Here is a 23,982-nt window from a genome sequence, read left to right as displayed (position 1 = left end):
TGACACTTTGGTTTCTTTCAAGGATGTACCATCTGAGGTACTCCTCCACAAATGCTTGTTTCTCACAAGGCTTGACGTTTCTGAGGCATCCAGCAGTTTGGAAGATTGTGCTGTTTTGCAAAATAAGATTATGCAAAGACTCCTCTGATTCAGCTTTCAGGACCTATAAAAAAAAAAAAAAAAAAAAAAAGATTTACTGTAAGAAAAGCAAAAATAATTTTCACTACTTTTACGATTCATTCAAACATTGGATTAAAAAAATAATCAATTTGTTATTTCACTTGTGTTGTTGGGAGGTGGAAATCTGTCCTTTCAGATTACAGAATCTGCCTTGAACCTACTTTCAAGATATGATCCAACCCGGATAACTTTTATCCTGATTAAATCTTTTAAACTGGCCCCAAGTGTCTTCTAAGTAAACCCATTCCCTGAGCCTAGGTAATTTTCTACCTGATGTAGAACTTTTGTGATCTCCTCATCTTGCACATCTTCTACAGTGGCGCTGAAACTCTGATTCCCTGTGATGTGGTTGACCAGGTTCTTGGAGAGGAAATGTGGTGCTGGTCCCCCATGCACAATGGATACAGCGATCATCTTTCCTGCTAAAAAGTACTCATCTTGCCTGGCAGCTGTTATACAGGGCACATAATTATCATGGTTAATTGCTATTAAATATGCTAATGTGTGTACAGCGTCTCTTTATGTCTGTCTCCACGTTGGTTGAGTGTGGAGTGAGTGCATATGAGAGCATGAGGGTGGGAATGGATGTTTGTGTCTGTGTGTGCCTGTATGTCTGTGTCTATATGTCAGGTTGGGTATCAGACGCCACCTCTCTGGGGACACCTCAGGCCCTCCAAGGTTTGGAGGCCTATCTCCACCCACCACCACTTCCCCTGCCGGTGGCGGACTCCCTCAGGTGTCGGTGTGTTGGTGGTTCTTTGTGTCTGGGGGTGGGCGTCCGGGTACACACCGGCTCACTCCTTGGCGGCCGCTTGTCGGGGCCTGGGGCCTGGGGCTCGCTCGGGCCCCTTTGGAGGTGGGGTGCCCCCGGCCTCTCGGCCTGGGGCTCGGTCACTCAGGCACAGCTGGGGGCCGGCGGAGCTCACGGGCGCGTCACTGCAACTCCCCCTGACTTCTGCTCCGCGGCTGCTGGGCGAGCCCTCATCTGGGACTCTCCTCAGCTCTTACTGGAACAGTGGCGCGGCTGCCCCTCTGTTGGTCTTCCATGGTCTCTTGTGTTCTGGGGGCCTCTGGATGTCTGGAGTTTTGATCTCCTCCATACCCGCTTCACACCCTGGAGGACGGGGCTGTGGCCCCCCCACACTCCCTAGCAGATCATTACATGGAGAAACCTTTGGAATGCAAGCATGCTGATCCACACAGGTATGCACACATGGGTATTCACAGACGCGGACTAAAGCTTTCTTGGCTGCTGCCTCAAAGCACACTGTGCGCTGTCTATCTTGCGTGCTGCACAATATCGTTTATTATTTAGTAAATATTGATATCTATGACTAGCTAGTTTATTGTGATGGTGCTTTGTTTTCTCTATTATTATGTTGCTCTTTGTTGTTTGCTGTCTCCTCTGTTTGTTTTTTTTGTTTGTTTTTTTTTTTTTTCTCCATACAGGTGACCCAGGAGTTCTTTTTTTTTTTTCTCTCTCTCTCTTCCCCCCCCTTCTCACCGTCTCTTCTCCCCTTTGGTTTTCTTTCTTTCTCTCCCCCTCTTTCTCTCATTCATTCCCCCTGTCCTATTTATTAAAAAAAAAAAAAAAAGACAAAGGATGAACTGAAGCTCTGCCATCACGTAATGTCGCATACTGCTGTTTCTGATGTCATTTAGAAAAAAAAAAAATATATGCTAATGAAAAAAATAAGCCAATTTTTATTAAAATTTCCATTGTAATAATTACGGAGAAAACATCCACCTCTTGAATTATATACAAGATAACGGCTCTCTGGAGGTCCATCAAAGATGGGGCGATTTGTCAGACTGCCCATAAGAAGTGTGAGGAATTCACACCCCAGGCCACCTGTATCCAAACCTTCTTCAAAGCTGCCAGCATCATCATTAAACTTGATGAACATGTCGTAGTTGTCAGAGTATGTGCTGCGTCGAAATCCTCTAACAGCTCCATCCCATACAGCTGACCTTGATATATTGAACCTGCTGACCGTCTTGTGGTCAAGTTCCAGTGCCAAATTTGCAATAATTTCATGTGCCTGCAAATTGGTGTCTCTAAGAAAAAAGGGTGTATATACTTCTCTCATGATTGCATGATGTCTTGTACAGAACAAGATGGCGGTTAATTGGATTCAAATGTTTAAATTACTAACACAGGTTCTTCTGGGGGCTCAGCTTTGGCTTCGTTAGGAGTAGGATCTTCATCATCAATCACAATCGGTTCAAACAGCTGTGTGTAGTTTCTGCAGAGTGAAAACATGTACACAAAGTGTAGATGCAAAAAGACAAATGCATAAACATGCAGTTCCAGTTTTATAGAACGATTCTACTATTTTTTTTTTCTGAAGAATCAAATGTAAAAGAGTCAAACTACATACATTTATAATAATTGTGTGTATATATTTTGTGCAACCCTCTGGAATAATTACTCAAGATACAACGCACCTGTAACAGGAGCTCTCGACAGTGAGGCATTCAGTAGTGCCTGTATCGTTTTCTTCTTCCAAATCTATGACCTGGAAATACAGAAATGAGGATTCTAGATGACAAAGACGAGTCATACACAGTTAGTTTCAATGTAACCTTCCTTCCAACATGATTGAGACATTAGACTGCTTTGTGATTATTTCATGTACCGGTATGACTTATTGTACCTTTAAGGGGTGAATGTTATAAACTATTGATAGTATGAAAATTGATGATGTGAAATGCATTGTATAATAACAATGAATGTAATAAGCAAACAGTGAATCGTTATCTAATTGCAAAGTAAAGGCGGTGGAGATTGTCTGCTGCACTCTTTTACTAATAAAATAGTTTTTTACCTGTTGTACTTCATTAGCAAGCACAAGATCCCCAGCACCCTTCCTTAGAGAACAAAGAAAAGCATTATTGTTGTGTACTGTGAAAATATTAATTGACACTTTGAAAATATTTAAGCATCTTGATTAACAAACAAGCAATACAAGTATTATGTAGTCCATGTTCCAAAAACCATATACAGACTGAATGACTGTGTGTTATACTTGTATAACTATGCATGTGACAAATAAAGAACCTTGAACCTTGACAAAAGAGTATATCTCATTAATACAAAGTGTTGGCAAAAAACAGTAAAAGATTACATGTTCTTAAAATATCACTTACTCATATTCTGCCGCTTTCTGTAAAGGACTGCTTTCATGTTGAAGTTCCCATGGCTGAAACAAACAAACAAACAAACAAACAAACAAACAAACAAACGCACGCAAGCACGCACACACACACACACACACACAAAATGTATTTCACATATAACTATTAACTGTTTTACTGAACTGAGGCAAATGGTGGTGGCTAAACAACAAGAAAACTCTATAAAAAATGTTAAATTGTACTTACCAGTGTATCAGCAAGATCAAACTCAGAGGGCCTTTTAATAACAATCTCTGGGTCAGAGTCAGACAACTCTGAGTTTTCTCCAACTACAAAACATGAAAACAAATCAAGCTAAGCTAACTAAATTCATACTAATGTATGAAACTTTATTTGATCATCAATAATAGATTAATACGAAAGGCATAAAGTTAGCATTGAAAACTCATGACTCAGTAGATCCAAAAATGGCTGAATTTCATGTTTCCAGGAAGAAACATAACATATACAAGCTAATTTAGGGAGCAATGGTGGCAGAGGAGTTAAAAGCCCGCCCTGTAATCAAAAGGTTGAAGGTTTGAGCCCTGCTCAGTCTGTCGCAGTTGTTGTGTCCTTGGGCAAGACACTTCACCCTCCATGCCAGGTGGTGGTAGTGGGAGGGATAGGTGGCATCTGTGTACAGCAGCCTTGCTTCAGTCAGTGAGTCCCAGGACAGTTGTGTCCACATTGTAGCTAATCACCAGCAGTGTGTGAATGTGTATGGGTGAATGACTGCTTTTGTTGTGAAGTGTCCTTGGGGGTTGTAGAACCCTAGAAGGTGCTATATCAAATACAGGCCATTCACCATTTTAATGTAGGTATGCTATTGACTTGGGTGCTTTATGCATAATGTTAACATTTCACAATTTCAAAATTAGCAGTTGTTGAAACTAAGGGAATCTGTGTCAAAATCCAAACAAACATTAGCAGCTTACCATCTTCAAAGTCACTCTTCAAGCAGATGAAAACAGTGATTCTTTGATAAGGCTTGCCAACTTCAGCCTTATAAGCCTCAAGTGCAAATGGTCTTTGTGTTCCAGGGACAGTAATGACCTCAGTGCCATCCGGATACAGAAGAAGGAAAGGTCCATCTTTTAGATCTTTGTTAAAGTCCTTCATTTTTTTTTTTTTTTTTTGTGTCCCGTTTGGATCTTTAGCCATCAGAATTGTTGTCTTAAGGCCAAGAAAGATGCCAAGCGGATTTATTTTACCAAGTGGATGATCATGGCCTTGCCATATTGGTCCATTTGATTGACCTTTATTATAATTATGAATTTATTTTATTTTCAGTTCCTACAAACGGGACAGACATGACTGGGGGATAGGACAGGGAGAAAGAATGAAAGAAAGAGAGGGAGAGAAAGAAAACCAAAGGGGAGAAGAGACGGTGAGAAGGGGTGGAAGAAAGAAAAAAACAAACAAACAAAAAAAACAAAACACCTGGGTCACCTGTATGGAGAAAAAAAAAACAGAAGAGAAAGCAAACAACAAAGAGCAACATAATAAAAAAAACGGCACCATCACAATAAACTAGCTAGCAGTAAATATCAGTAGATACTAAGTAATAAACGATATTGTGCAGCACGCAAGATAGACAGCGCACAATGTGCTTTGAGGCAGCAGCCAAGAAAGCTGTAGTCCGCGTCTGTGAATACCCGTGTGTACACCTGTGTGCATACCTGTGTGGATCAGCATGCTTGCATTCCAAAGGTTTCTCCATGTAACGATCTGCTAGGGAGTGTGGGGAGCCACAGCCCCGTCCTCCAGGGTATGAAGCAGGTATGGAGGAGATCAAAACTCCAGACATCCAGAGGCCCCCAGAACACAAGAGACCATGGAAGACCAACAGAGGGGCCGCCGCGCCACTGTCCCAGTAAGAGCTGAGGAGAGTCCCAGATGAGGGCTCACTCAGCAGCCGCGGAGCAGAAGCCAGGGGGAGTTGCAGTGACGCGCCCGTGAGCTCCGCCGGCAGCCAGCTGTGCCTGAGTGACCGAGCCCCAGGCCTTCATTTTTTTAACAGCTTGATTGAGCAGACTTGTGGCAGTAACGTCAGGGTCTGTTGTTAGGAAAATAGTTTTTCCACGGTATGGCTTCAAACCACCCTTTTTAATGGTCATCAAGCCGACATTTATCTGTAAGGAAAAAGCAACCCGTTCTCACTCCCGACGCGTAAAATAATGACGATTTGTCACGTCCCTTAACTTCTCATGCTGACGCCTAAGGTACCCTTCCACGTTTTTATGTGACGCTGTGGGTTGTCAATTCATTCCAATATGAACCCGCTCGCGGCGATCAGAGACGCTTCGAGCAGAGGCTCCAGCCATCCATTTACTCCAATAATAACCCCGTCACGGCGAAACATGACGCCGTGAAGCACAATCTAACTGGAGAACCGCGGACCCTCTCCGCGAACGGGTTTTTCTCCCTAATTTAATGCTTTCTTTTAATGACATCGTTAACATTTCTCAACAAAAACACGAAAGTATCACTGATAATTCAACAATAAAATCGCTTCATGTTGTGGCCATCACACAGTGTTTTCCAAACTGATTCACGATCTGAAAGTGCGCAGATTTAACGTATACATAATCCTTTGTTAGGTTTATTATTTTCATTTCACATGTAAAACACATTTATAGATTCATTCACCACTCCTGTTAGTTTTGGACGCGCTCGGCTCCAGCCAATCAGACGCAACCTGTGTAAGCAAAGCCTGATGGGAGAACGGAGAGACCCATTTATAAGAATAAGAAAATGAGGCGGAACTGATTGATTCTAATGCAGGTATGTAAAAAATACATATATTTAAAGTAATACCTTGATGTGTGTTTCAAAGTTTGTTTTTTCATAAAAGCTTCAAACAAACAGAGGTGACTGATCTCGGAAACGGTGTAATGTATTTAAAAATGGCTACAGCTACCGTCAGCATGCTTGCTAGGTAACGACTACACGTGGCTACTGCAGCATTAGCCATTTAATCCAACGATGATGGATTAAATCTATTACAAACGTTAAAGGACTTGTGTGCTGCAAAATACCCTCACATGGTGCGTAAAGCAGTTTTTGCGCTAAGAGTTCTGCTAGCTCTTTACAAACTGATGATGCTAACGTTAATTGCTAACATTAACCGGAGCGCCAAGACTGAAAATCATTTGAATTGCGTTAGTTATGTGTTTATGTCACTGAATTCTGCAAAAATCTCTTTCCTCTTTAGCTTGAAAATGAGTGATTTAGAGGATCCCGAGCTGGAGGAAGAGCTTCAGGCTGCTGACGAACTCCTTCAAGATATGCAGGTAACATTTTTAGTGGAAACAGTTGTTAAAGAGGGAACACGCTTGTCTAATATTTTGTACGGAGTAAACGTTATGTTATTTGAATTTTTTTTAAAGTTTATGTCAAATTAAGTTGGTTAACTTAAGATGTTTGATAATCTTTGCTTTAACCATAGACTGTATTTTAGGTGTTCCCTTTTTTCCTTGTTAATTGCGTAGAATGATGCACAGAGTGAACCTCAGCCAAGACCAGTGCGCTGGAAAAAACGTGACAGACAGGGAGATTTTATTCCTCAAAGACCATCAACCAGTCGAAGTACTAGTTGCATGCCACGTGGTCAGTGTTCACACAACCATTGATTTTATCTCACAACTTGTTTTCACCAAAGAATTTCAGTAAGTAAATATTCTTCATTCCCCCCCCCCCCCCCAGTGTCCAGAGAGCAGCATCAATGTCCACGTGAAGAACCTAGTTATGTTGCCAGTGTCAACCCAACAAAAGGTACTTTACCTTCTTGTATATGTTGTGATTTCTGTTTACTTTTATATTTGTTGTTATAGTTGAGTTATGCAGGGCTTTTGTGCAGTCCTAAGAAACATACTGCCCAGAGTGTTTTTCACTTTGTGGAAGAGTTTCTTCCTTTCTTTATTTTTTTTCTGTTAGTGTATGGAACTGAGGTGCTTCGTCAGGAGCTCCTTCAGTTGTTGGAGGATGGAGAAGAGGACACAGCCATGACTTGTGAGATGTCGTCTGAGTCAGCTGCTACTCACTGGGCGATCAGAAATATGGTGTCCTCGCAAAAGTGGAAAGAGGCCAGGCCTTGTCTTATAGACAATATGTTAGCTACTCTGGATCCACAGTCACACCGTGTGTGTCAGTGTGGCAAACAAGTAGTTGTGAGGTGTCTGGACTGCCTGCCTCTTCCATTCCTTTGTGCTGACTGTGATATTGCAGTTCACACACGCTTTGTCCTGCACAACAGAGAGGCAGTAACAGGAGAGTTTTTGCAGCCTTCATCAGAGTTTCACAAGCCAATAGGTACAGTTTTTAAGTCTTATGCATTTCTTGCTATGTATGAGTATGAGTGGGTGCTGTTATTGTATATTTATTGTGTATCAGTTAATTTCTAATTCTTTTTATATATATTGTGTGTTTTAATGTTAGTTCGGCTGTTGCCTGTGCAAAGGCCAGACCATGTGTGTGACTGCCCAGCAGGTAACGTTGAGGTTTCACCCGGCGCAATTGTGGCTCTTGTAACCATAAATGGTAAGTTGCCCTTTTGTCACACACTACATACACAATAGATGTGTTTGGAGGTTTTATTGCAAATTGTGCATTGCTATCTTGGTTTTAATTACTCTCGGCCCGCAGTATATGTGGGAACCTGTCAAAGGTCATTTGGATTTACCAGACCGATTTGAAAACAACATGAAAAAAATGAATGCTTTGAGCCATGACTGAATTTATCCTTATCCTTTCTAAAGGCCGTTATAACCTTGCACTGCCAGTGGTGAGCTGCACCAGCTGTGGCCTAATGTGGTCCCCCTCAGTTAAGGACATCCTGGGTAGTGGATATTGGCCTGGCACCTTAAATTTCTGCACCCTGTTTTCAATGGATGTCTTTCAGTCTTTCTATGACATTAAGAAGGCTGCACCAGGGATGTCACTTAAGGCATTTGTCAAAATGCTGGATGAACGAACAGCCCATTTTGGAAGGGTGAGTTTCAAAATTTGCTAAGTTTAAGGAAATTGTGCAAATCAATGTTTATGATGACTGTCCTTGAATATTCTGTTGTATGTCCTCTATGTAAAAGAATGGCCGAATATCAGCTGATGCCTTCAGTAAAAGTTTCTTGGAGTGGAGTGCTGTAAAGTTTGAGGTGGACAGGATGTGCAAGGAGCCATGCTTTAGCTGCCCTGCCTGCACTCCAGACATGCTTGCCGTCTCAGTTGATGGAAACCGCAAGCTTTATCGCTTTCAGTCTAATGCAAGGTACGTTATGCATTGTGTACATAAGTCAAATATGGATTTGTAGAAAAATGTATTTTAATGTTTCTTTTCAAACAACTGTCACTGTGTTCGTTCAGCACTTCAGAGCAGGGGAATTTTGAAGGTGTCTTCATTGAAAAAGATGAGGAAGTTGCTGAGTTTGTGAAATACATCCAGAGACACACAAATCATGTAAGATACACATATATATATTAGTGCTGTTAGCGTTAATCTTGTTAAAATGACGTTAATGCCGTAACCATATACACATACGTGTGTGTGTGTGTGTGTGTGTGTGTGTGTGTGTGTGTGGACATATATGGATGGGTCGATATTTTTTTTTATTTTTCTCTTGGTGTTGTCGTAATACTATTTACTTTACTTTATCTTAATGTGTACTTAATTTTGTCACCATGTGTATTTAAAAAAAACAACATGATTTTTATTTTGTGTTATCAGTGCTGTCCTGGGGAGATATGAGGTCTTGTGTGACTCGAGGCTAATTCAGCTAATTGTTATGCATTTGTTTTAAAAAGTTTGTCCCTGATAGGGCTTAATCATGTCATATCTTTTATGTTAAAATCTTTGAGTGTATAGGTCCCGGGGAAAGGGTTGTGCGGATCTTCATCTTGGACTGCAGCAAAGGAGTTGTCCAAAAAGTCCACTGGGAAGTTGGATGAGGAGGGCATGGAAATAGCTGTTTGTCGCCACGGAGTCCTCTTAGCTGCATTGAACATGTTTCGAGGGGAGATCTTTGCTTACCCCCTTTTTCTCCAGAGGAAGTTGGCAGCTAACGTCCCAGGACATACAGTGGGGCAAAAAAGTATTTAGTCAGCCACCGATTGTGCAAGTTTCCTCACCTAAAATGATGACAGAGGTCAGTAATTTGCACCAGAGGTACACTTCAACTGTGAGAGACAGAATGTGAAAAAAAAATCCATGAATTCACATGGTAGGATTTGTAAAGAATTTATACGTAAATTAGGGTGGAAAATAAGTATTTGGTCACCTCAAACAAGGAAAATCTCTGGCTCTCACAGACCTGTAACGTCTTCTGTAAGAAGCTTTTCTGTCCCCCACTCGTTACCTGTATGAATGGCACCTGTTTGAACTCATCATCTGTATAAAAGACACCTGTCCACAGCCTCAAACAGTCAGACTCCAAACTCCGCCATGGCCAAGACCAAAGAGCTTTCGAAGGACACCAGGAAAAGTATTGTAGACCTGCACCAGACTGGGAAGAGTGAATCTACAATAGGCAAGCAGCTTGGTGTGAAAAAATCAACTGTGGGAGCAATCATCAGAAAATGGAAGACATACAAGACCACTGATAATCTCCCTCGATCTGGGGCTCCACGCAAGATCTCATCCCGTGGGGTCAAAATGATCATGAGAACGGTGAGCAAAGATCCCAGAACCACACGGGGGGACCTGGTGAATGACCTGCAGAGAGCTGGGACCAAAGTAACAAAGGTCACCATCAGTAACACACTACAACGGCAGGGAATCAAATCCCGCAGTGCCAGACGTGTTCCGCTGCTGAAGGCAGTGCATGTCCAGGCCCGTCTGAAGTTTGCCAGAGAGCACATGGATGATACAGCAGAGGATTGGGAGAATGTCATGTGGTCAGATGAAACCAAAGTAGAACTTTTTGGTATAAACTCAACTCGTCGTGTTTGGAGGAAGAAGAATACTGAGTTGCATCCCAAGAACACCATACCTACTGTGAAGCATGGGGGTGGAAACATCATGCTATGGGGCTGTTTTTCTGCCAAGGGGACAGGACGACTGATCCGTGTTAAGGACAGAATGAATGGGGCCATGTATCGTGAGATTTTGAGCCAAAACCTCCTTCCATCAGTGAGAACTTTGAAGATGAAACGAGGCTGGGTCTTCCAACATGACAATGATCCAAAACACACCGCCCGGGCAACAAAGGAGTGGCTCCGTAAGAAGCATTTGAAAGTCCTGGAGTGGCCTAGCCAGTCTCCAGACCTCAACCCCATAGGAAATCTGTGGCGGGAGTTGAAAGTCCGTGTTGCTCGGCGACAGCCCCAAAACATCACTGCTCTCGAGAAGATCTGCATGGAGGAATGGGCCAAAATACCAGCTACTGTGTGTGCAAACCTGGTAAAGACCTATAGTAAACGTTTGACCTCTGTTATTGCCAACAAAGGTTATGTTACAAAGTATTGAGTTGTATTTTTGTTATTGACCAAATACTTATTTTCCACCCTGATTTATGAATAAATTCTTTACAAATCCTACCATGTGGATTCATGGATTTTTTTTTCACATTCTGTCTCTCACAGTTGAAGTGTACCTCTGGTGCAAATTACTGACCGCTGTCATCATTTTAGGTGGGGGAACTTGCACAATCGGTGGCTGACTAAATACTTTTTTGCCCCACTGTATTACGTTCCTTTGCTCCGATGTGGCCTGTAAATATTTCCCCTATTTAACCAAGGTGGCTCAGCAGTGCCCTGAGCTGAGGAACCTCTTGTCAATGCGTCCTTTTCTCTCCGTCATGCATGCAAAGGCTCACACTTGGAAATGCGAGGTATACTGCAGCTTGTAGTTTTGGATTAGTTTGAGACATTTTGTTATAAGGTTGAATGAATTCAGCAGTCATGTATTGTGACCTCCTTTCTATAGATCAAATGGGGAGGTGCGTTTTAGGATGGGGCCGGTTCAACAGTTGGAGAAGAGGTGGAACAAGTAAACAGTTTCCTGTCTAGGGCGGCCATCACAACGAAGTACATGTCTAAAGCAGGTGTGTGTCCGTGTCTGAGATTCCACTCAGTCTCCTGCTCATTAATTCTAATTTGTATACTAACTGAAATGCAGGGCGAACAGACATGCTGACCCTCCTGGCTTTGGGGTGGAACAAAAGGAAAATGGAACAACTGGGCCGCACTTTGAGCCAGCGATATCTAAAGGTCATTTTTTCAACACCCATTTTAATGTGTGTGGTAATGGGGGGAAAACACCAGTACTCTTTTAATGTCAATATGAATGACATTTATGAATGCATTCTTAGATCATAAGGATCCTTAGAGAACAAGTGGAGAGCCTGAATGCGATCAGAAATGAGCTGGGTGTGGATGACGACACACTGCAGCAATGGGTGGCCGATGTGCAGAAATGGGCTGAAGGTGAGTCTCAATATAATGCACTCATGTATAACAATAGGACCCACCATGGCCTCATTAAAGAACTTAGAGTTAAGATCTTTCTGACAGTGTCAACAAACAATGAAAAATAAGCCTTGTAAAAGCAAATTTATGGCAGAGTTGTTGCGTTTCGTCAAATTGGATAGAACCTGGGTTGAAATGATGTCGTACTAGTTGGTTTTATAAACCTGAACACCAACATACTTGTTATCTCATGATTATCATGAGATAGCAGCACATGAAGGCTCCAGATGTCTTATAATGAATGTCATCAAGTCAGTGATTACAGAGTCCACTGTAGTTTGGTGACTGTTACTCATCCTGTGCTCTGATTAATATTCCTCTCACTTAGAAAGTGATCAAACTGATGGCAGCCTTGGAGCGTTGCAGGCACGAATAGAGGAGCTTGTCGTCATCATCAGAGTGCGAACACAAAGTCTTTACAGACAAAATGGTACGTCCCAGTTTCTTTGAAACGGACCGTTTGATGCTCAGTTTGTACAGCTTGTGCAGCTACTTTGTAAACAGAATCAAATCAGATCCAGGTTTGTTTGAGCTGGATGTGATTTGTTCTAGCAAACAAATTGATGAGTGTAGATTAAAATGAAACTATATACATTATGTGAAGGTGTGAATTTTTTATGATTATTTACAGATAGCAACAAGAGGCGACACAGAATTCGCAAGGTCATCTTAGTTGAGAAGAAACGCTTGGCGGCTGCTGTTGACGACTACAACAAGCTCGCTGAACCAACAAAGCAAATCGTATCCAGTGATGCCCTCATGCAGACCGATATTTGGCCCTGGCAGAGCACAAGTGAACGTAAGCTCTTGATTTATAAATATCCTTTTTAAACAAACTCCCAGTATCTGAGCAGTAGTTGAATGTTTTGTTCTTGAATCATAATATGCTACTATGTTTTCCCATCTGATGTTGTTAAACTGTAGCTGCTGCTGACCTCCGGACAAAGAGAAAGGTCTTTGAGAAGGTGATGGCTGTGAGGCGCCTGAGAGAGGAGGAGATGATCCTTTGCAGGGAGATGCGGCATCACTGGACAGTGTTGCGAATGCGTTCTGTGGTGTTGGGGACAATCTCCTCAGACTGTAAGCACTTTATTTATTTATTAATTTTTTGATGAATCGATTGAAAATAAGAGCAGATGCTAAAGTCTTACTGGATCTTTTACCTATATCTAGATTGCTAGCTAACACTGCCTTCTCCCTTTTAAAAAAATGTTTAATTACAGCATCCTAATTCCTTGTGTTTATGAGGTGAGGTTTTTTTTTGTTTGTTTTTTTTACTTTTCTCATATTTATTTGTTTTGTTCTTTTTACAGCCTCCTTTGTTGGCATGTCGGAGGATGCACAGAAGGGACTCTGTAGCCTGGTTTTAAAAAAACAAAGTGAACTGAAAGCTGAAATGCTCAAAGTAAAGGACGTGTACAAGAGAATCGTCAGCCACCAACCACTCCTGGAAATGGACTCGGAGGAGGAGGAGGACATTCCAGACGATGCCACTGAGAGTGATTTGAGCACTTCTGATGAAGACTGATTGTGTCATCATTGATGTTATGTTTGGTAAAATAAAAAGTTAATCACATCTCTGTTCAATGTGATTTTTCAACAGACATTTTACATTTTGATAAGAAAAATGGAATTTCCTTGGTGCAGTTGTTTACCCTGAATCATTATTTCCCATCTAATTTAATGACTAGTGTACATGTTCAGATACGATAACATAATTTAATTTATGGGATGCTTTCTGGGCTGCTCAAATTATCACAAAATTTAAAAGCACCAGGCAGCACACTCACAAGTAAATTTTTTGTTCAGTGTTTTGTCGAAGAAATCAACAAGTACAATTGAGATGTTTGCTGTAGTGGTGTGTTTGTTAAGAAGCATGCCAGCACACTGGTGAACTGACAGTCCCAGAATGCACCCGAGCCATTGACTCGCCCCAGAGCAAATGAAATTGCTTATCTAGAAAGACAACCGTCATCAAAGAAGAAGTAAAAGAGTATGAAACAAATGGTAAGGGAAGGTACTGTGGGGTAGGAAAGAAAGGCCAGAGCTGTGCAAAATGACCTCCAGCAGGCCACAAATGTGCACGTCTGCTCAAACGGTCAGAAATGGACTCCATGAGGGTGGTATGAGGGCCCGACGTCCACAGGTGGGGTTGTGCTTACAGCCCAACACAGTGCCGGATGTTTGGCATTTGCCAGACAACACAAAGATTGGCGACTTTGCCACTGGCGCCCTGTGCTCCTCACAGATGAAAGCAGGTTCACACTGAGCACTTGTGACAGTCTGGAGACGCCGTGGAGAACCTTCTGCTTCCTGCAACATCCTCCAGCATGAGTTTGGCAGTGGGTCAGTTTTGGTGTGGGGTGGCATTTCTTTGGGGAGCTGCACAGCCCTCCATGTGTTCGGCAGAGGTAGCCTGACTGCCATTAGGTACTGAGATGAGATCCTCAGACCCCTTGTGAGACCATATGCTGGTGCGGTTGGCCCCGGGTTCCTCCTAATGCAAGACAATCCTAGACCTCATGTGGCTGGAGTGTGTCAGCAGTTCCTGCAAGACGAAGGCATTGATGCTGTGGACTGGCCCGCCCATTCCCCAGAACTGAATCCAATTGAGGACAACTGGGACATTATGTCTCGCTCCATCCACCAACTGCACCACAAAATGTCCATGAGTGGGCAGATGCTTTAGTCCTGGAGTCTGGGAGGAGATCCATCAGGAGAGCATCTGCCACTTCATCAGGAGCATGCCCAGGTGTTGTAGGGAGGTCATACAGGCATGTGGAGGCCACACAGACTAGTGAGCCTCATTTTGACATGTTTTGAGGACATTACATAAAACCAGATTAATGATTCTGTATTGCATTGATCAAGGAACCAACCCAATAGGAGCTAAAGGAATCCTCTTGACATTACTTCACTCAGTAAGTTTATATTATGTTTAATGTACATTTTCTTCATCATTTTAGAACATAACATGTTAGCGCTCCCTGGTCCTTTTTGGAGACAGATCCTGAGACAGCAGGCAGCTATGGAGAACTCGTGTCAGCTGTGGTAATTAAGGAATACTTTGATTTAATATTGATTTCATGACAACTATCCTCTGGCACATATTCCTGGATATATATAATGACATAAGTAAACTCCCATTTTAGAATCATTGCCTTCTTTGATCTGACTTATTGCCTCAGACTTTGGCCCTGTGTCCCCAAAAGTATAGAAAATCCATGACACTGAGTAAGAGGCCTTTATCATGTTATAAGTGAGAGAGTTTGGTGTAACAGTGGTTGAACATGCCAAATCAATCCACAACATACTGCCATTCCCCAGCTGTAACCTGCATATGCATCAAACCAAAATCCAGTATCATAGCCACAAAAAAGACATAAAGATGAGGTTAAAAGGGTTGTCTCATTTTGCCAGATAGCTTCATCCCAAAAAAGATAAACATTCTTCAAAAACAAAAGTTTGTGAATATTTGCTGTATTGCCAGGCCTAAACCAACCTGTTAAACTTATCAAATTATTGTCATAGATACGAACCTATTGATTGAAACAGAATAATCCATTGAAGCCTCCATCATCATCCACGATCACTGTTACTGTTCAGATTATTTTATCTCTGTTTTCCTCTAGAATGTTTTGAAAATCAGCATTTGATCAACAGACTTTTTAAAAGTTTATTTTGATCCTATTGTTTACGTGTGTAATTGCATTTTTATTGAAATTATGACAGGAAAACCCTCAATCAAATTGTATCTTTGATATCTAATAATAATATTAACAATAATGTTACATATGTAATATGTACACAATAATATTGTGCAAACAAACAAGAAAAATAGCAAAAAATGTCAATTTTTTTTAATACCCTGTATATAAAGACCACATATGACCACAACTCCAAATGTGCAATTGTCACTGCATCTAAACATGACATATTACAAAAAGGTAGAAACATATAATATACAATATGTTCTGAAGCTGGTACTGGTGCAGTTAACTTTGCTTTAGGCTCCCATACACAGTAGGTGTTACTTACTATACGTGCAGTGCAGTATTACTTTACCTTGTAATATGTTATAATAAGCAAGTCACTTCTATATTTATGAGGATGTAGACAATAATGTTGGCTGATATGTAAAACTATGAGATGTCGAGTGCAGGGAAGATATTATTGATCGATCAGATTCATGAATATGTTAGGTACTTAAGCCACAATTAGAGAGTGAAAGAGAGACTGACACTGGTTGAAATGTATAGTAAATATTTTATTTTGAACTTTTATGCTGAACTACAAGCTGTGAACTGTGCGATCTCTGCGACCTGTGGTGCCTGGTTTACTGTGTGTAAAACTGCGCAGGTTCCCATGTGTCATCCCACACTTTGCCACTGTCAGGAGAAAAACATAACAAACAACAACGACAACCACACACAAAATAGGACAATTTAGGTTGTGACATATGACAATTTTTTAGGATGAAATATCTTCTATATTCATGTCATGCTTTATACACCTTCATTGTAATATAAATTAATCAAATCAAGTCAGAGAGTATTAATATATGTAGTAGATGTCAAGCAGGACCACAGCAGCAGCCACGATCCATTGGAACCTGCTGGATGAGAGAGCACAGAAACTCCAGGGAAGAAGTTTAGTTAGTAACATGCATGAACTGCATTACTGAGACATGTATGTTTACAGATGGTGGTGAGGGAGAGGGGGAGAGTTTTCAGTAAAAGGAGACGTGACTGCATCTCCAACCAATACTGAGCCTGCATAACCCTAAAAGAGACAGAGAGAGGGGGGGGGGACACTAACCCCCAGCAGTCTGGTCCTATTACAGCATAACTAAGGGCTGAGCTGAACCAGCCCTAACTATAAGCTCTATAAAGAAGTAAAGTCTTATGCCTACTCTTAAAAGTGTTGACCATGTCCACCTCCAAAACTCATAATGGACTTTGGAGGTGGACAGCTATCAAGCTCCTCACAGAAGAGGAGCTCGATAGCTAAAAGCTCCCAATTTACTTTAGTCCAAATACATGAATTCAAATTGAGTTGATAACTATTTATCAACAATATGAATGTCTGTTCCCCTCCAACAAAGTTGTTACTACATACCATGTTGAGCAAGGCTTCCACTTGACTTTAACTTCTTCTTTTTCCTGAAAAACATGATATAAACAAACAATTAATTAAGAAAGACATGCAAGTTGCATACAAAAAGGAGCTTATAAACATTTGTGTACTATTGAATGGCTCAATATATTATACAATTAGTTTACAAAAACATAAGAACCACTACAATGCTTGTACTGCCAGCATCGAGTGCATGTCAGCAAAGCAACACTGCTTACATTGTGGCTCACAAGCAAAACTAACTGAAGCAGATGTTACTGAATGGGAAGGAGCACCTCCACATCAATCACTCCTTCTGAGCATGATGTCAGGAGGACTTTAAAGAACTTAAACATCAGGAAGGCAGCACGACCAGGTCGTATCAGGTGGTCTGTTCTTATTTAATGTCCTATTTGGAGTGAAATCCTGACTCAGTGGCTGAATTAGTGTAGATTCATCAAATACAAAAGCTTATGGATATTCAGTCAGGCACAGATCAAATCCGGGAAGTCCAAAGACGCAAACAAATCTGCACAACAGCAGGCTAAATTACTTACATTTACAACTCTCCTGTCTACTATCTCTTCATATTTGAAAATCTTCTGTGTACGGTGTTTTCGGCATTCTGAAAAATAACAAATGAAATATTTACATGAGTTCTGTAAAACTGGAAAAAATGCAAAAATTAAGAAAAAGAAATCTTAACAAACTTAACGAACATGTCATGTGTTTCGTACATTTACAATACCATAACGTCTAACCTTTCCTTGTCCTTTTTTTTGTTTGGGACATCCGAGGTGTATACCGTAGAAATTGAGGGAGATGCAGGATGTGGAGATGGAGAGGAGGATGCAGGAGAAAGCAGAGATGAAGAGGAGGATGCAGGAGGAAGCAGAGATGGAGAGGAGGATGCAGGAGGAAGCAGAGATGGAGAGGAGGATGCAGGAGGAAGCAGAGATGGAGAGGAGGATGCAGGAGAAAGCAGAGATGAAGAGGAGGATGCAGGAGGAAGCAGAGATGGAGAGGAGGATGCAGGAGAAAGCAGAGATGAAGAGGAGGATGCAGGAGGAAGCAGAGATGGAGAGGAGGATGCAGGAGGAAGCAGAGATGGAGAGGAGGATGCAGGAGGAAGCAGAGATGGAGAGGAGGATGCAGGAGGAAGCAGAGACAGAGAGGAATATGCAGGAGGAAGCAGAGATGGAGAGGAGGATGCAGGAGGAAGCAGAGATGGAGAGGAGGATGCAGGAGGAAGCAGAGATGAAGAGGAGGATGCAGGAGGCTGACAGAGGGAAGATGTTGGTACAGGCTCTAAATGAAGAATAAATTCCTCGTTTAGAGCCTCTGGGTCTGGGACTGGTCCAGCATCGACACTGTCAGCAGAGGATGGTCCAGCTGCTGGTGTAGAACTTTTAGCAGGAGGTGAAGCTTGTAATTCTGAAAAATTTTAAATATTAAACATTCATTAAAATGGGTTGAAAAAATGTACAGTGCACATAAACACATAATAAGTAGTGATTTGCATGTTTTCAGTTAAGTTTTTACTAAAGATACAACTGGTAAATATTGGCATCAAATAAGTCATCTCGCACACTCACTGACCCAAATAATTCAGTACAAGTGCCCTCTAGGGTAGTGTGACATCTGTAGTGCTTTTCTACATTGTACATTAAAAAATTAATGAGTGTGACTATAAATCCAGATAGATAATGACTTTTTCCTCTGATGACACTACTTTCCTGACTTTGTAGTGAATAACATTTGACACTTCAAGCTAGTACTGTGACTTAGGAGTTTTGTACAGTGGTGATGCTAACTACCTCAGGGAGGTAATCAGGTGACCTCTTAAGAAGTATATAAATTATTTAAGAATCTTGGTGTTCATATTGGTAACATTATATAACATTTGTTATACTAGAAAGTCTCAAAGAGAATTATCAGGTCTGGTTTTCGTGAAGATTTTTAAAATTACATTTGTATATACATGAGTGTGAAAGACCATACTATACACACACACACATACAAAATTGTTCAGGTGGGTAACACCAGAGGTTCAGTATGGCTAGCTTTGGTGATGTGACCGACACATGGGGAGGTAATAAGGCAGATATAACACTATTTTCATGTTAGCAACAGGACATGTAGGGCAGCTATCACCTCACAGCAAGAAGGTTACTGGTCTGAACCTTGGCTGAATAATAGAATAGAACAGAACAGAATAGAGTAGAGTAGAACAGAATAGCTGGTGACTGTTAACTATCCTCATCCTCACCATCTTGTTTGTCTCTATGTACCCCGTGATGATCTGCCTTCTTATCTAGGGTGTACCATGAGTATCACCCAAAGACAGCTAGGATAGGCTACCTGATAAGGACACCTGGTTACAGATAATGGACAAAGCATATCTTACTTCTCAGAAGGTGTTCATAAAGCTTCCTCATCTTCATGAGGATGTCACGTGCAGCACCTTCCGCTGGTTCGATCTGAGTGATCACGTCCCCTACTATACGGCCCTTACGGTCAAACTGTCCAAGAAACAGAATTGGTTGGTAGCCCAGGGCATGTAGCTTTGAAACCTGCAAGAACAACAAAGAAAAACATGCAGCCAGTCTTTCATGTAAGCAAATTGATGTATAACAAACCTTTAAGTTTCACATCTTTGTTGTTTTATTGTTGTCGATAGTTAAAAAGTATTTATGGTGACCAAACCTGTAAATGTATGATAAAATCCATCTTGAAATGTTTTGTCTCTCAGTTAATAGCCGATTAAATTAAAAATCAGAAGTAGCTTGAATAAAAATAGTTTTTAACAAGTTTTTTCTAGTTGGATGTCTTTAGTGTGATGATGTTATTCTGATGTGAATAACTTTTTTATTTATGCTCTTTTATAAATTAATATTTTATGTGTATATACATGTCTTGTTAGTTTCTTACTTCATGATATACAAGAAAACATTGACAACTGTGATTAATAAAGAATTGTCTACCAGACCAACCACTTATTAGATCAGAACTTTTAAACTTACTGACAACTGGGCTGAATTAACCACCCTGCTCGCATTTCTGTTTTTTTTAACAGAGGCAGCCCAGTTACTGTTTTTAAACTGTTCTTGTTTTTTTTTTCAATCCCTCCTTTAGGTTCAGGCTGCCCAGGCATCCACTGCATGTCTTCCTGTTGCAGGTGTTTGGGGCCTGACAGGAAGGGCATGGTTTGGTTTTTGGCTTTGTCATTTCTGCAAATGAAAATGGAACATGTAGGGATTATTTCAGGTCTGTTTTGGTGAAACGATTACAAAAATAATTTATGACCAAAGAAATAACTTATATTACGAGGCAGTATTACACCATATTTAGAAAAAAAAAATCAATTACGAGATTAAAGTCATTAATATTGAGTTAATTACGTGAATAGGGTTAAAAAAAAACCTGAATTGATTACAGAAAAGATACATTGCTAAAATAGAGCAGTACTAACATTAGCTGGGTGGCCAAGCAAGTGTCTTACACATGAGAATACATCACAAAAAAATTTAAATAAACTTTTGCAGAAGTAGTTCTCTTGGTACACAGACTGCTCTGTGAAAACATTTCAAGTTTAATATCAGTTTAATATCACTGAAATTAATATTTCAGTGAACATGCAAATTACCCACAGTTTATCACAACTTACTTAGCTAGGATCTGCCTCGTGTCCAGTCGAAAACTTCGCTGCAGGACCGTGAGTTGAAAGATACATTTACTACGACTCCCAAGATGCATTGAAGTAAAAACCATCCAATCGCCTTGCTTAAGATCTGTTGACGTGTCGCTAAAGGCGCGCTGTAGATAAATATTGCAATTTGTAAAAAATAAAATACTACAATTTGCATTTTTTAATTACATAATTAAACACTGGGCCAGTTTAATTTCGTATTATCGCTGGTTATTATTTTAGAGTAAATAAAGGAATAACGGGTAGCACCAAGCTGTTGTTATCTTCATTTCCATAGCGACGGCGGTTGAGGATTATGGGTAGTGTGCAGTTACGGGATTAGTGCGTCTGCGTAAATTGGTCTGATTGGTTGGAGCCGAGCGCATCCAAAACTAGCAGGAGTGGTGAATGAATCTATAAATGTGTTTTACGTGTGAAATGAAAATAATAAACCTAACGAAGGATTATGTATACGTTAAATCTGCGCACTTTCAGATCGTGAATCAGTTTGGAAAACACTGTGTGATGGCCACAACATGAAGTGATTTTATTGTTGAATTATCAGTGATACTTTCACGTGTTTTTGTTGAGAAATGTTAACGATGTCATTAAAAGAAAGCATTAAATTAGGGAGAAAAACCCGTTCGCGGAGAGGGTCCCCGGTTCTCCAGTTAGATTGTGCTTCACGGCGTCATGTTTCGCCGTGACGGGGTTATTATTGGAGTAAATGGATGGCTGGAGCCTCTGCTCGAAGCGTCTCTGATCGCTGCGAGCGGGTTCATATTGGAATGAATTGACAACCCACAGCGTCACATAAAAACGTGGAAGGGTACCTTAGGCGTCAGCATGAGAAGTTAAGGGACGTGACAAATCGTCATTATTTTACGCGTCGGGAGTGAGAACGGGTTGGGAAAAAGACATGAACAATGGGCCAAGTAGATACTAATATGACTCTAAGCAGATCTATTCAAACTTGAATATTTATTAACTGCAAAAGAGGGATCTTCCTGACAACCTAAATGTACAATTACTCCTAAACAATTGTTCTTATTCTGGATAGCTTTACTACACTGAACATTTTTTACACAACTCCCCTAAGGAATAACAAAAGAATGTCATTAGAAAATTAACCTCAACTTGTTTTCAGACTGAGCTAGCCAAACTACCTGAACCTTTCTTTTTTCCTTTTTCTTTAAGCCCTTCCTCCCTTCAGAACACTTTTGCCTCTCTTCATTTTTCTTTTTTCTGTATTCTATGAAGGTGCTGAAGGTTGGAGTCGGGCAGTTTGAGGTAGTCTGTGATGCTAAAGGGAAACAAAGGAAAAATGTACTACAATGTCACACATTAAAGACATTCATTCATGTGACATTCCATTGTCCACACAACACGCAAATAAGGACAACACTGAATAATCTCACTAGAAAATTTCTACCAAGGAATGACAATGCAACTGATACTATTGACCAATACAATTCTACACCAGTAAGTTTTAATGTATAGACACATAATAGTGTTAGTTCCTAAAGTTAACCAAACATAATAAATGAACTAATTTATTATCGTTTCAGTTGTGGAAATGCTCAGAGGACTGTTCCACGAAGCAAGCTAATCCCAAAAGCCAGGCTCACTCTGAAAATCCAGGCTCGATTGCCCCAAATTCGGTTCCAGGAACGAGGCTAACCTGCAGTCTTTCTGCTCATTCATTATGCAATATGCTTGTGGACAAGTCTGGTCGGTGGCACCCTAGCTGCGAGGTTTGTTAACACCAGAACTGCCCTCAAACCTTCACTACTAGAAAGGTCTTGAGCAGTCATTTTGACAGCTGCGTGCATTTTCAAATGAACCTCGATTTTCTGAGCTCGCTTAGTGGAACAGCCCTCTGGTCTGCTATGGTCTGGAAACAGCTAACGCTAGGCTAATAAATCAATAAATAATAAACATTTTATTATGCTTATTACAGTTTTTTACAGACGCTAGGACACATTTCTCAATACTTAGGTCACGTTTGCAAAACTCCTCACACAGTGAGCACAACAGAAGTCTATGTGGGCTAAACTGAGGACCAGTTATCATTGTTTTGGCACAAAATGCATTCAATGACTACATCTCTCAAATTTCATGAATTATCTTCTCACTCAGACACAACAACTGCCAAAAATCTTTGTACGGACAGGACATTTTGCATGTGCTTACATACTGTTTTCAAAACTGTTAAACGTATGGCCAAAACAATAACACAATGCAAAACTTAAAAAGACAGCAAAATGCAACAGCAATATTTTATTGAAACATATTTTAAATCTAAAAATGCAGTTTAACCAGCCACAGCTGATTCTCATTGTAGATGAACATCTACACAGGTGTTACTCCTTCAATTGTTCAACTCCTTCAATTCTGGCAGCCAGAAGATTCTTTCCTAGGTGTGTTGCCCTAGATGACATAAGATGTGATGTGGATGAGAACCTGTGGCCAAATGGAGAAGACCGAGTAGATTAGCATTACTATTGTATGTGTATCAGTGGATGGTGTGTATACAAATTCTTGTATTTTGGGATTACTTAGTGCAAAAAAAATAAAAATACAGAAACAAATATTAACAAATTCTGCATGATGTCTGATTCATTGCAGTAACATATATTGAAATTATAAACAGAGATGTGTCCTTGTTTCACACAAGAAAACACTGTGTAATGCTACATGTTGTTAGTGTTTTTTAGGTCATTGTTTTGTGGGTGACAAAGTGTGTTTGTCGGCTGTCAACCTTTGCTAGTGTTCTGGAAGAATGAGTTTATTTGAGACCTGAATGAAGTGTTTTGGTAGTTGTAGTGCATTTTGAATGTGAAATGAACTGCTTTGCCAAGCTGACGGTCAGTTAGGAGGATTGTGTGAAGTGTTTTGCAAAAGTGACCTAAGTATTGGGAAATGTGTCCTAGCTTCTGTAAAAAACTGTAACTTACTCAATGGGAGTGAAGTGTCTCCGATGCAAGATGCGTGATAAAGCCTCTCGCCACAGCCGCTGCAAAAGTTCGGCGACTCCTCAACCAGCTTTTTCCCACAGCTAGGACAAAACATTCCGCCGTTCTTCTTCAAACGAAATGCGCTACAGGCAGAGTAACTTCCGGTTCCAAAGACGAACAGATCGGACATCCAGTCAGTGATGTCTCCTGTTGCCGACTGGTACCTACCCTTTCCGGTTTTCTTAATGTAATTGTGCTTCTCAATTTGTTTTTGTGATTCTTCTTTTGTTTTTGTGCTTCTCAATTTTGTTTTTGTGCTTCTCAGTTTTGTTTTTGTGCGTCTTAATTTGTTTTTGTGCTTCAGAGCTTCTCAATTTTTTTGTTGTGTTTAGCAATTTGTTGGTG

General features: G+C 40.8%; 4 protein-coding genes and 2 long non-coding RNA genes across 6 annotated transcripts in view; 4 read left to right on the top strand and 2 right to left on the bottom strand.

The window, feature by feature from the left end:
* Positions 1 to 23,767, bottom strand: part of LOC146701082 (uncharacterized) — a 28,185-nt gene extending 4,418 nt beyond the window's left edge. Inside the window, exons 1-12 of the mRNA XM_085467424.1 lie at positions 23,578 to 23,767; positions 21,787 to 21,923; positions 5,361 to 5,489; positions 4,293 to 4,470; positions 3,565 to 3,647; positions 3,331 to 3,383; positions 3,009 to 3,051; positions 2,629 to 2,699; positions 2,337 to 2,426; positions 1,928 to 2,238; positions 451 to 629; positions 67 to 163 (exon numbers count right to left, since the gene is read on the bottom strand). Of these exons, the coding sequence (XP_085323550.1) occupies positions 67 to 163; positions 451 to 629; positions 1,928 to 2,238; positions 2,337 to 2,426; positions 2,629 to 2,699; positions 3,009 to 3,051; positions 3,331 to 3,383; positions 3,565 to 3,647; positions 4,293 to 4,470; positions 5,361 to 5,489; positions 21,787 to 21,923; positions 23,578 to 23,767 (1,561 nt within the window). The remainder of the gene's footprint in view (positions 1 to 66; positions 164 to 450; positions 630 to 1,927; positions 2,239 to 2,336; positions 2,427 to 2,628; positions 2,700 to 3,008; positions 3,052 to 3,330; positions 3,384 to 3,564; positions 3,648 to 4,292; positions 4,471 to 5,360; positions 5,490 to 21,786; positions 21,924 to 23,577) is intronic.
* On the top strand, positions 6,593 to 9,451 carry LOC146701087 (uncharacterized). The gene is made up of 9 exons (XM_085469252.1): positions 6,593 to 6,650; positions 6,849 to 6,966; positions 7,063 to 7,131; positions 7,294 to 7,668; positions 7,795 to 7,896; positions 8,115 to 8,347; positions 8,445 to 8,623; positions 8,719 to 8,812; positions 9,218 to 9,451. The coding sequence occupies exons 1-9, from the start codon at positions 6,645 to 6,647 to the stop codon at positions 9,449 to 9,451; spliced, it is 1,410 nt and encodes a 469-aa protein (XP_085325378.1). The 5' UTR covers positions 6,593 to 6,644.
* Positions 11,040 to 11,515, top strand: LOC146701086 (uncharacterized). The gene is made up of 3 exons (XR_014922131.1): positions 11,040 to 11,180; positions 11,276 to 11,393; positions 11,468 to 11,515. It is a non-coding gene; the product is annotated as an uncharacterized LOC146701086 (long non-coding RNA).
* Positions 11,520 to 12,560, top strand: LOC146701085 (uncharacterized). The gene is made up of 4 exons (XR_014922130.1): positions 11,520 to 11,559; positions 11,661 to 11,775; positions 12,146 to 12,247; positions 12,449 to 12,560. It is a non-coding gene; the product is annotated as an uncharacterized LOC146701085 (long non-coding RNA).
* Positions 12,567 to 13,393, top strand: LOC146701084 (uncharacterized). The gene is made up of 2 exons (XM_085467423.1): positions 12,567 to 12,897; positions 13,131 to 13,393. The coding sequence occupies exons 1-2, from the start codon at positions 12,786 to 12,788 to the stop codon at positions 13,343 to 13,345; spliced, it is 327 nt and encodes a 108-aa protein (XP_085323549.1). The 5' UTR covers positions 12,567 to 12,785; the 3' UTR covers positions 13,346 to 13,393.
* LOC146701083 (uncharacterized) lies at positions 16,064 to 20,663 on the bottom strand. The gene is made up of 7 exons (XM_085467422.1): positions 20,600 to 20,663; positions 19,956 to 20,162; positions 19,340 to 19,505; positions 17,694 to 18,366; positions 17,490 to 17,557; positions 16,936 to 16,979; positions 16,064 to 16,205 (listed from the first exon to the last, which is right to left on the bottom strand). Exons 3-5 carry the CDS (start codon positions 19,374 to 19,376, stop codon positions 17,518 to 17,520), a joined length of 750 nt encoding a protein of 249 aa, XP_085323548.1. The 5' UTR covers positions 19,377 to 19,505; positions 19,956 to 20,162; positions 20,600 to 20,663; the 3' UTR covers positions 16,064 to 16,205; positions 16,936 to 16,979; positions 17,490 to 17,517.
* Positions 23,768 to 23,982: the final 215 nt, after the last annotated feature.

Source organism: Copadichromis virginalis, linkage group LG9 (assembly GCF_057382275.1).
Source record: "Copadichromis virginalis isolate Kocher_CV1m ecotype Utaka linkage group LG9, C_Virginalis_male_GT1.1, whole genome shotgun sequence".
In the NCBI taxonomy this organism is placed as follows: domain Eukaryota; kingdom Metazoa; phylum Chordata; class Actinopteri; order Cichliformes; family Cichlidae; genus Copadichromis; species Copadichromis virginalis.
The sequence above is the reverse complement of the archived record's forward strand: the minus strand, read 5'-3'. Positions and strand labels throughout refer to the sequence as shown.

Coding starts and splice junctions, on each gene's coding strand:
- LOC146701087 (XM_085469252.1), top strand. Junction 6,967..7,062: donor TACTAGTTGCATGCCACGTG/GTCAGTGTTCAC, acceptor CCCCCCCCCCAG/TGTCCAGAGAGCAGCATCAA. Junction 8,624..8,718: donor CGCTTTCAGTCTAATGCAAG/GTACGTTATGCA, acceptor GTGTTCGTTCAG/CACTTCAGAGCAGGGGAATT.
- LOC146701084 (XM_085467423.1), top strand. CDS start 12,786: ATGGCTGTGAGGCGCCTGAGAGAGGAGGAGATGATCCTTTGCAGGGAG. Junction 12,898..13,130: donor GGGGACAATCTCCTCAGACT/GTAAGCACTTTA, acceptor TTCTTTTTACAG/CCTCCTTTGTTGGCATGTCG.
- LOC146701083 (XM_085467422.1), bottom strand. CDS start 19,376: ATGAAGATGAGGAAGCTTTATGAACACCTTCTGAGAA. Junction 18,367..19,339: donor TTATGAACACCTTCTGAGAA/GTAAGATATGCT, acceptor AAAATTTTTCAG/AATTACAAGCTTCACCTCCT. Junction 17,558..17,693: donor AAAAAAAAGGACAAGGAAAG/GTTAGACGTTAT, acceptor GTTATTTTTCAG/AATGCCGAAAACACCGTACA.